This window comes from Phocoena phocoena, chromosome 6, assembly GCF_963924675.1.
Source record: "Phocoena phocoena chromosome 6, mPhoPho1.1, whole genome shotgun sequence".
NCBI classification, from domain to species: Eukaryota; Metazoa; Chordata; class Mammalia; order Artiodactyla; family Phocoenidae; genus Phocoena; species Phocoena phocoena.
The window spans coordinates 99,056,400-99,068,128 of NC_089224.1; the positions used below are offsets into that span (position 1 = coordinate 99,056,400).

General features: G+C 41.8%; 1 protein-coding gene across 2 annotated transcripts; it reads left to right on the top strand.

The window, feature by feature from the left end:
- Window positions 1–329: 329 nt before the first annotated feature.
- On the top strand, window positions 330–11,269 carry TLR4 (toll like receptor 4). Of its 2 annotated transcripts, XM_065879468.1 has the most exons (3): window positions 330–887; window positions 5,660–5,826; window positions 8,168–11,269. In XM_065879468.1, the coding sequence occupies exons 1-3, from the start codon at window positions 795–797 to the stop codon at window positions 10,431–10,433; spliced, it is 2,526 nt and encodes an 841-aa protein (XP_065735540.1). In that variant the 5' UTR covers window positions 330–794; the 3' UTR covers window positions 10,434–11,269. The 2 variants fall into 2 exon arrangements, with proteins under 2 accessions (XP_065735540.1, XP_065735541.1); XM_065879469.1 differs by lacking the exon at window positions 5,660–5,826 and having other exon boundaries at window positions 545–887.
- The last annotated feature ends 460 nt before the right edge of the window (window positions 11,270–11,729 follow it).

Consider the following 11,729-nt stretch of genomic DNA (forward strand, 5'->3'; position numbering starts at 1 on the left):
CACCCCAGTACCCCAGAATGTGACTGTATTTTGAGATTGGGTCTTTAAAAAGGCAATTAAGGTAAAATGAGGTGATGAGGTAATGGATTAGGGTGGGCCCTCATCCACTTTGACTGACTGATTTCCTTGTAAGAAGAGGAACTTAGGACACAGTCACACACAGAGGAAAGACCATGTGAAGGCACAGGGGGGAAGATGGCCATCTACAAGTCAAGGAAAGAGCCTGAGAAGAAATCAACCCTGCTGACCCTCTGAACTCAGACTTCTAGCCTCCTGAACTTTGTGAGAAAATAAATGTCTGTTGTTTAAGCCACCTAGTCTGTGTGTTTTTTTTTTATAGTTGCCTAGGAAATTAATATAGACAGTAAGTTTCCACTACTAAAACAAAAGTGGGAAGCCACCATCCTAGGTAGTTAGTCACACATGCTGTATGACCAGTCTGATTACTTTCCTAAACTCTCTGATCCTGATGTCAGATGACCTCCTGGGATAACAGCCAGCTTCCTCTTGCTGTTACTCCAGCCCCTGGTCTGCAGACATTTTCTTCTTCTTCTTCTAACTTCTCCTCCAGTGACAGAGGAGATAAATATTAGAAAAACAAAAGTCCAGAATGCTAAGGTTGCCACTCTCACTTCCTCTCCTCCCTTAACCCAGCACTGCTTTGAATACAGTCAGTGTCCTGGGGCACCGAGCAGGGAAGAGAAGAAAGCACAGTGCCTCGGAGGCTGCCTTGACCCGCCGATACAGAGGGTCATGTTTCCAGAAGGCCACTTTTGGTCACAGAAAATGCCAGGATGATGCCTCGCACCCGCCTGGCTGCGGCTCTGATCCTAGCCATGGCCTTCCTCTTCTGCCTGAGGTCGGAGAGCTGGGACCCTTGTGTACAGGTACGTGGTTGGAGTCAGTTCGGCTTCCTGGAGCTTTGCCTTGCTTCTGAAAAAGTGCTCTCAGCTCAGTTTCCCATGACGGGCCCCAGTTAGTTTCATTTGCAAACAGACATCAAATTACCATAAAAACTTAAGAAACCACAGGGACCAAATGATTCATGGCTATAGGACATTAACAAGCAGCCCATAGGGTCATGTCCCATTTAGGAGTTAAGTGCTCCTACGGACTTCAGGTCAGATAGACCTGCTTAAAATCACTCTTCTTGGGGCTTCCCTGGTGGTGCAGTGGTTAAGGGTCCACCTGCCGATGCAGGGGACGCGGGTTCGTGCCCCATTCCGGGAGGATCCCACATGCTGCGGAGCAGCTGGGCCCATGAGCCATGGCCGCTGAGCCTGCGTGTCCGGAGCCTGTGCTCCGCAACGGGAGAGGCCACGGCGGTGGGAGGCCCGCATACCGCAAAAAAAAAAAAAAAAAATCACTCTTCTTTCACTTTCGGGTGTGTGACCTTGCAGAAGTTATTAAACCTCTCTGAGACTAGTTTTCACATCGATAAAAGAATTATAGGCTTTAATAGAAGGTTGTAAGAAGCCTGCTTCCTGTCATTGCTTAACGCTGGTGGTTTGTACACTCTGCTTCAAGCTGTTGCTTTGCTCCTTTCGATCTCAGGAAGAAGATATTTTTGGTCTCTTAATAGAAACAACTTTCTAAGTGGACTTCAGACTTCTGAATCTAGTCATAGTTCTGTCCAAAAAATGAAAAGGAGTTGGAAAAGAAAAGGAGAGACAGAGATACAGAGAAAGAGAAAGAGCGATGGAGAGAGAAGAAAAAGAGACAGGGAGAGATGCAAAATATCAGCTAAGGCAATGCTTTCTTTCTTTTTTTTGTAAATAAATTTATTTATTTTATTATTTAATTTTATTTATTTATTATTTCTGGCCGCGTTGGGTCTTCATTGCTGTGCGCGGGATTTTCTCTGGTTGCGGCGAGTGGGGGCTACTCTTTGTTGCGGTGCGCGGGCTTCTCATTGCAGTGGCTTCTCTTGTTGTGGAGCATGGGCTCTAGGCGCACAGGCTTCAGTGGCTGTGGCACGTGGGCTCAGTAGTTGTGGCTCAGCGGGCTCTAGAGCACAGGCTCTGTAGCTGTGGCGCGTGGGCTTAGTTGCTCCGCAGCATGTGGGATCTTCCCGGACCAGGGATCGAACCCGTGTCCCCTGCACTGAAAGGCGGGTTCTCAACCACTGCACCACCAGGGAAGCCCAATGCTTTCTTCCTTTGTGAAACACCTATCAGCTGGTTTGTAATCTCATTCATGAAGGATCTCCTTTGTTTTTCCCCTGCATGGACTTCACAATTGCTTTGGAAAGCCCACGGCAGAACCAAGCAGCCAGAAGAATGCCCTGGGATTTAGGGTGTGGCAGAAATTCAAGAAACGCATAACCAGCAGTCCTGACATTGAGGACATGGGGGAAATTGTGTACTTTAATACGTAACAAAGACAAGTTTGTTATTTCCACGTCCTCTGTTCCCCCCATTCCCTGCTCATTGTCCTCCCTGTGTCTCTCCTGCTGTTCAGTTAGTGGGTATGGATCCTCCAATCATGGTCACCCCAGGATACAATTACAGCCACTCCTGGCTCCTCCCATTTCCCATGCCCCAAATGCTCTGTTTCTGAAACTTGTCCAACCCTGCCCATCACCTCAGTGCCAACCTAGGGCAGATCCTCAGTTCCCCTGGCCTTGACTTTTGGGCAGTGACTCATCTCCTGACCCCTCAGCCCCCTTCCTTTAATCTACTCTGCTCATTTTCGTCTGCTGTTTATTTGTCATTGTTGTTGTTTTTCCTGAGGTTCAGATCTAACAAATTACTGTCCTTAAAAACTTTTAATAACTTTCCATTGCTATTAGGACCTTTTCTTACCATGGGGCCTTTGCACTGGCTAGTTCCTCTAGCTAGAATGCTTTTCCCCTAGATCAGTGCTGCTCAATGGGTCACATGATATTTAAATTTAAATGATATATTTAATAAACTAAATTTAACTAAATTTTTATTTAACCAAATTAACTTAATTTTAACTAACTGAATTTAAAACTATGTTTTAAACTATGTTCTAGTAGTTAAAAAAATAAAAAACCAACAGGTGAATTTAACTTTAATAATATTTTTATTTAAGTCAGTATATTCAAAATACTATTTCAAAATGTAATATATACTGGACTAGTAACAAGATAGTTTACATTCTTTCTTTGGTACTAAGTCCTTGAGATTTGTATATATTTTACATTTATCATATTTAAACTATCTACATTTCTCATACTCAACAGCCGTGTGTGGCTAGCGGCTACCATATTGGACAGTGCAGCCCTAGATATTTTCATAGCTTAATCCCTCACTTCACTCAAATTTCTGCTTAAATGTCACCTCCTCTGGGAAGTCTTCCTTGATTGCCTCATGTAGAGCTCCCCACTCACTATATTTGACTCTAATCACCTATGCTGCTTTATTTTTTTTTATATCACATCATTGGGTATACATATATATACTATATATATAAAATACATATAATGTTGTGAATATATATATATATATATTTATTTATTGTTCGCTGTTTGTCTTTCTGTTGAAATGGAATCTGTAAGAGGGCAAGGTCATTGCTGGTTTTATTTATCACTTTATCCCAGTGCCTGGCACATGTAGTTGTTCAATTCATACGTGTTAAGTGATTAAAAGTATTGCCACAGGACAAAGTATGAGGCCCTTCTGATCTGGCTCTGGCTTCCCCTCTGGCTTAGGTTTCACCACTCCTGCCACACACCAGCTAATCTGAGCTAGTTTTCTACCCCTGTGTACTCACACTCTTCCCTCATTCTTCCTCTTTCCATATCCAAATCTCACTTATCCTTCCAGACCCACCTGGAAATATTCTCTTTCTTGGAAGCCTTCTACAATCTACAATCCCTGGATCCAGGATTGATCTCTACCTTTTCTGAACCAAAGGGAATACTTGCCAAGCCTAGTTTAAGACCCTTTTCAGGAATGAGTTGTGCTCCTATCATAACTCTTACTCTAGACTGTGAGCTCATTGAAATCTGGAGCCTTATCACATTGGTCTTTGTGCTGCCCACAGCACTTCGCAGAAAATGCCTTCAACTGGGATTTGAATAAACTTCCATGTAATCGGTTATCAATTCATTTGTTCAAACAAATATTTTCCGGGCATCATTCTGAGTGCTGGAGACAGAGAGCTAGAGTCTCAAAGCTTACGATCTAGTGAGGGAAACAAACAGTACGTATGGAACAATCCCATAGAAGGCATAATGTTAGATAGTGATGACTCCCGTGAAGGAGGATAAAAGAGGGTAAGGGATGATGCCTGGCACCATCCTCTATTAGACGGTATGGGCTGTGAGGATTCTGTGAGGAATACCATTTCAGGAGACAAGTGAATAAAGCAAAGAGCTGCACTATGGCCTGTGAGACGTTACACATGTTACTTCATCTCACCGAATTTTTCTTCTTAAAAGGGTTTATTTGAAGATTAAGTTCAAACATGTAACATATAAGAAACAAGCCTGCATATAGTGGGGAATTAATAATAGCCAATAATAATGCATGCTAACATTTATTTATCATTTACACTGTAATAGGCTTTGAGATAATCTCTTTAATACCTTATCTCATTAATCCTTTTAAAAGATTCTACTGGTTTTAAACTGAAAACCAAAATTAGCTGGCTTAAGCAAGGAATTTTTTTTGAAGAATCAGAGAATTAGGAAATTAAATGGGAGTTTAGAGAAGGAGGCTTACAAAGAATTTGGGAAAGTATGATAGAACTCAGCAGAGGAACCAAGACAGCATCAAGCACTTGACCTTATTCACTAGGTTCCACCACTGGAGTCTACGCACTTCAAAGATTTGTCCCCATTTTCAAAGATTTGTCCCCATTTCTATCTCATCTGCTCAAAGGTCATTGATCCAAGGGAAAGAATACAATTGGCAAAACTTGGGCTATGACTAAGGAAGGTCTGGACACCCGACTCGCAGTCTCCCTAAGCTTGTATACAACAAGAGGTGTATTTAGAAAAACAACAACAATAGGACTTCCCTGGTGGCACAGTGCTTAAGAATCTGCCTGCCAATGCAGGGAACACGGGTTAGATCCCTGGCTCGGGAAGATCCCACAGGCCGCGGAGCAACTAAGCCCGTGAGCCACAACTACTGGGCCTGCGTGTCACAACTACTGAAGCCTGCGCACCTACAGCCTGTTCTCTGCAATGAGAAGCTACCGCAATGAGAAGTCCGCGCATCACAACGAAGACCCAACACAGCCCTAAATAAATAAATAAATAAATAAATAAATAATTAAAACAACAACAACAACAAAATCCCTTGTTGCAAATCACAGGGAAGGGTGAAACCCAGAGCTTTTGGATTCTAGAGCTTCAGCTCTTCACCACTTGACTCCATTGCTTCTCGCCAAACGCTGCCATTGTGATAGTAGAGGTTAAACATTGGGTAGGTGCTTTTCCCTTCCTAATCTAGAGTAAGACATTTTATAAGAATGAAGTGAGTGGATAAATGAATGGATGGGTGGATGGACGAACAGATGATCGGGTGGATGCACGACTGGATGGATGGATGGATGAAAGACGGCTGACTGGCCTCTGTGCTTGTCCCAGTGGCATCCCAGGCTCTGGCCTAGGAGAGGAGAGGAGCTGGGAGGTCTGGTAAGATGCATGCAGCAAGACACTGCATCTAATGTCTGACCATTTCAGGTGGTTCCTAACATTAGTTACCAATGCATGGAGCTGAATCTCTACAAAATCCCTGACAACATCCCCACATCGACCAAGATACTGGACCTGAGCTTTAACCACCTGAATCATTTAAACAGCCATAGCTTCTCCAGCTTCCCAGAACTGCAGATGTTGGATTTATCCAGGTAGTGTATGAGTTTTACCATTGTACACGGAGAAGTGTTCGTTGTTTTATCATTTCATTCTTAAGTCAGAAAGCCTGATTAGTGAAGTCTCATTTTCATTCACCTATTTATTCATTCAACAGACATCTTACCTGCTATATAACTTCGGGCAAGCCACCTCCCTTCTCCAGGTCTCAGCTTTCTTATTTGTGAAATGAGCAGTTGGATGAGACAGTCTCTAAGGACAATTCTATCTTTGATTTTCTTTTAAGTTAGGGGAGTAGATTGACTCAAACTCTTTCATCAGCAGATATTTATTGACCACTTGCTATATGTTGCTCACTTTGCTAGGAAACAAGAGTATGTTGATATATAACGTACAACCCTAGCTATTAAGGAGGGCATATCCACTTGAAAGAATTGATATGTTTAAACCCTGAGCATGGTGTTCAGCATAGTAGACATTCAACACATGCTACATGATTCTGATTTTGGCTTTTGAACCTGAGATAATAAGGACAGTAATATATAAGAGGAGGTGATAAGTTATTTGCAAACTAGAGGCAAGACATTGTGTTGTACAGAAAAGGGGCCTTCTATGCAGTGAATAGTCAATATAGAGTTCATGAACTGAGTGGGATTCAAATAATGTTTAGAATATTGGAAGTGGGGTAGAGGACAAGGAATTAGAAAGATACAAGTAACCCAAAGAGAAAGATAACAAGATCAAAGGAAAACATCTGCTGTGAGACAGAACAGTGACTAATGTTTTATTTTTCTGATATAGGGAAGTATATCATTCATTAGAACAGGTGAAGTTATTATCATAATTTTGGGGGGAATTGAATCCTAAAATCATTTTCATCATCAGGGACCTTATTTAGAAATGTAATAGATAATGGACTATAATTTGTATAAGGGTTTGTGAAAAATGGAGAAACATTTTATGTATGACATTTTATTATAGAAACTCTTAATAAAGGATAAGAGGATAGTAGATATTTCTGCAGAAGAGTGATCATCTTATGTTTTATACTCTAATTTGGATATTGATAGACTACATCAAAGGGGGGATCAAGCACTTTGAAGGCAGTGACATAGAGCCTTATGGAGGTCAGAAGACTTGAGCTGGGTCCTCCTCCAACATATACTGCCATGTGGCCTGAGGCACGTCACTTTGTGTGACTTGAGTCTCAGTTTTCAAATCTGTGAAACATAAATGGTGAACCTTACCCCATAGGGTTAACTGTGATACTAAATGTTAACACGCTATATATATTAAAAAACCTTGTAAAGTAGACTTTATAAGCATAAACTACTATTATAGCATTCCACTAGTTTATAAATTTCAGTTTTCTGAATAAGAATTTTGTCAAGAAATATACTGAATTGAGGTAGACAGACCAACGCTTTTTTTTAAACAAAAGATTCTCATCAATGTCCCTTATAATTCACTTTCGACGCAACACATACCCAAGGAACTACCCTCAGAGGCTTTAAATATGTGCTTGGAGAGAGGCTAGCTCCCCCTCCTGGTTAGCCAGGAGGAGATTCTGGATTAGGGCAAGGACAGACTACAGTGCAATAGATACTCTGACTTTGCATGCTGCTTCTTCATATACAGTAACTCCACTTATCTTCTAAGGATGCTTTGTGATAGACCAGGCAGCCTTTTTTTCCTATGGAAATCTATTGATACATTTTTTTCTTTTTGTAGATGAGGAAATTGAGGCTTGGAGAGTTTAAGGGATTCATATACATGCACATGCCTTGTTGACAGCAGACCAGAGATTCATGTTCACATTTCCTGCTTCCAAGTTAAATATTCTCTTCATCTTAATACTCTGATTAATATTAAGCGATGAGCCCTATATGGAGAACTTTTCATGAACATTAAGGATATCTGTGACACTTCGGTGTAATTTTTTATACCTTTGAAATTGACATTCACTAGTCATTTATCAGGCCTAGCAACTAACAGCTATCTGCCTCCTCTGTACCAATCAGATATATAATCACAATTATGTGTGTCAGGAAATGGCTAAAGCTGATCCAAGGTTCAGTCTTCACGTGCCCCAATCATTGATCTTTAACTGGTTTCCCTCTGTTGGATGGGCTGCCTCTGCTTAGCATGAGTGCCTGGTGTGATAAAAAGAGACTGTCACGGGAGCCAGTACGATAGTACCAAATTTGTGGGGTTTCTTCTTTGCTTCATCTGCCTTGCTTGACACTTTTGCCTATGCATCATAATATGTCATGTCATATCTGTGTGAAGACCTAGGTGACTGTGTTGATATTTCATTTTGTTTTTTTTTTTTATTCAGCCGAAATATTATGTAATCTGTGTCTCTTTTCCTTGTAGATGTGAAATTCAGATGATTGAAGATGATGCATATCAGGGCCTAAACCACCTCTCCACCTTGATATTGACAGGAAACCCTATAGAGAGTTTAGCCCCGGGAGCCTTTTCTGGGCTATCAAGTTTACAGAAGCTGGTAGCTGTGGAGACAAACCTAGCATCTCTAGAGGACTTCCCCATTGGGCATCTCAAAACCTTGAAGGAGCTTAATGTGGCTCACAATCTTATCCATTCCTTCAAGTTTCCTGAATATTTTTCTAACCTGCCCAACCTGGAGCACTTGGATCTTTCTAATAACAAAATCCAAAATATTTATCACGAAGACTTGAAGGTTCTACGTCAAATGCCCCTACTCAACCTCTCTTTAGATTTGTCCCTGAACCCTTTAGACTTTATTGAACCAGGCACCTTTAAAGAAATTAAGCTCAATGAACTGACTTTGCGAAGTAATTTTAATAGTACACATGTAATGAAAATTTGTATTCAAGGTCTGGCTGGTTTAAAAATCAATCGGTTGGTTTTGGGAGAATTTAAAAATGAAAGGATCGTGAAAAGTTTTGACAGATCTGTCCTGGAGGGACTGTGCAATTTGACCTTCGAACAGTTTCGGATAGCACACTTCAGTGAATTCCCAAGGAGTGATACAGGCTTATTTAATTGTTTGGTAAATGTTTCTGCGATTTCTCTGTTGAGTCTGAATGTAGACAGTCTAGAAGCCCTTCCTAAGGATTACAGATGGCAACACTTAGAATTGACTAAGTGTAATTTTAAACAATTCCCCACATTGAAGCTCAATTCTCTCAAAAAGTTTGTTTTCATAGGCAACAAAGGTATGAGCACTTTTACTGAATTTGAGCTACCAAACCTTCAGTTTCTAGATCTCAAAAGAAATCACTTGAGTTTCAAGGGTTGCTGTTCTCACACCAATTTTGGGACAACCAAACTGAAGCATTTAGATCTGAGCTTCAATGATGTCATTACTATGAATTCAAACTTCTTGGGCTTAGAGCAACTAGAACATCTGGATTTTCAGCATTCCAATCTGAAACAGGCCAACGATTTTTCAGTATTCCTATCACTCAGAAATCTCCGTTACCTTGATATTTCTTATACCAACACCCGAGTTGTCTTCCATGGCATCTTTGTTGGCTTGGTCAGCCTCCAAACCTTGAAAATGGCAGGCAATTCTTTTCAGAACAACTTGCTTCCTGATATCTTCACAGAACTGACTAACTTAACCATCCTGGACCTCTCTAAGTGTCAACTGGAACGGGTATCCCAGATGGCATTTCACTCCCTCCCTAAACTTCAGGTGCTAAATATGAGTCACAACAAACTCTTGTCATTGGATACACTTCCTTATAAACCACTCCACTCCCTCCAGATTCTGGACTGCAGTTTCAACCGTATCATGGAGTCCAAGGAGCAAGAACTACAGCATTTGCCAAGGAGCCTTGCTTTGTTAAATCTTACTCAGAATGACTTTGCTTGTGTTTGTGAACACCAGAGTTTCCTGCAGTGGGTCAAGGACCAGAGGCAGCTCTTGGTGGGAGCTGAGCAAATGATGTGTACACAACCTTTAGATATGCAGGACATGCCCGTGCTTAGTTTCAGGAATGCCACCTGTCAGATGAACAAGACGATCATTAGTGTGTCGGTTCTCACCATCCTCTTGGTATCTGCGGCAGGAGCCCTGGTCTATAAGTTCTATTTCCACCTAATGCTTCTTGCTGGCTGCAAAAAGTATGGCAGAGGTGAAAGCACCTATGATGCTTTTGTAATCTACTCAAGCCAGGACGAAGACTGGGTGAGGAATGAATTGGTAAAGAACTTGGAGGGGGGGGTGCCCCCCTTTCAGCTCTGCCTTCACTACAGAGACTTTATTCCTGGGGTAGCCATTGCCGCCAACATCATCCAGGAAGGTTTCCACAAAAGCCGGAAGGTTATTGTCGTGGTGTCCCAGCACTTCATCCAGAGCCGATGGTGTATCTTTGAGTATGAGATTGCCCAGACCTGGCAGTTTCTTAGCAGCCGTGCTGGCATCATCTTCATAGTCCTGCAGAAGTTGGAGAAGTCCCTGCTGCGGCAGCAGGTAGAGCTGTATCGCCTTCTCAACAGGAATACCTACCTGGAGTGGGAGGACAGTGTCCTGGGGCGGCACATCTTCTGGAGACGACTCAGAAAAGCCTTGCTGGACGGTAAACCATGGAGGCCAGAAGGAACAGCAGATGCAGACAGCAGACAGCAGGAAGCAACAACATCCACTTGAGGAGGAAAATCTCCTGATGTGCTCCTTGCCCAGCTGGACACAGTGATTGTTCAGTTAACAAGTATTAAAAGCTGCAACGTACCAAGCATTGTGCGAAAGGCTGGTGATTTAATGGTGCACAAGATATTCAGGACTGCTAATCCCATGGAGTTTACAATGTAGAGGGCATAAACACCGTACTGAAATACAGAACTTCCAGGTGGATGTTTCAACCAACTCAGCTAAGGAGTCCAGGACAGGGAAAGTCAACTCAACTCTTACCCCGTCAAGTTGAATTAGAACTAAGAGATTGGGTCTCAGTGAGATTAGAAAAGGACAGACTTCTTCTCCTTCGTCTTTTGAGTAGAAACCATCTCATGTTATATGTGTTAGCCATGTTAAAACAAAGCAGTTTTGGTAGTTTCAACTGATCTAGGTCTTGGCTCACTTTTCCCTTTTCTTTTGAATATAATTTAAATTCTATTTGTGACTCAAAAGGCTCCAGATTCAGATCCACCCCCCTACTTTAAGTCAATTCACAAATATCCTGGTTATCCCTTAGCATGTTCTATTTATTAACTACTAGTCCCCTGATATTTTTTTGTCTTTATAAATCCAGTTCTCATTTTTCATGTCTTCTCTATAAACCCATATCATAAATAAGGCTGTTAGAGACATGCTGGAAAGATCCATACTTAACCACTAACTTTTGAGCAAATATGTAAAATATACTCTGTCACTTTGTCACTTGATGCCATTCTGAAGTTATTACCTACCAAGTTATGACTGTCATGAAGGAAGCATTAAAATAATTTGGTTGAAAGTGGCACTTATTGTAATAGAGGGAGACAAGTCCAGCTTCCTGGTCTCATCATGAGCAATTCAGGCTAGAGGCAGGGCAGGAGGTGGGGTGACCTCAGGAGGTCAGCTCTTCTTGATGACCCCAGAAACATGTGGGCTGATAGAGCTGGGGTGACTGCATGATGGGAGTTGCAGCAAAGGTTTCTTCTGCAGCAAATGAGTATTGTTTGACGGTCCATTGAATCTTTCAGGGGATTTTGAAATGGTTCGAGGTGGGGAGCACACATTGCTGTTTCCTGTTGGATGTCACTCCATGATCACATTTAGGAAAGAGTAGATATTATCATTGAGAAAGTAATGTCCTTGAGGTTACTGTGGGTCATGCTAAGGGAAATTCTTTGAAAAGCACATGCAGCCAGCTTTCCCAGAATGGTGCAGTCAAAGAAAGGGCAATGAGGACACTTGGAAAATACTGTTGTCAAAAACTGGAAATATGGCCACATTTAGGAGTGTGTT

What these genes read in the sequence shown, in the direction of transcription:
- TLR4 (XM_065879468.1), top strand. Translation starts at nt 795, where the DNA reads ATGATGCCTCGCACCCGCCTGGCTGCGGCTCTGATCCTAGCCATGGCC. An exon ending in GCTGGGACCCTTGTGTACAG is followed by an intron (nt 888 to 5,659) that starts GTACGTGGTTGG and finishes TGACCATTTCAG; the next exon opens with GTGGTTCCTAACATTAGTTA. An exon ending in CAGATGTTGGATTTATCCAG is followed by an intron (nt 5,827 to 8,167) that starts GTAGTGTATGAG and finishes TTTTCCTTGTAG; the next exon opens with ATGTGAAATTCAGATGATTG.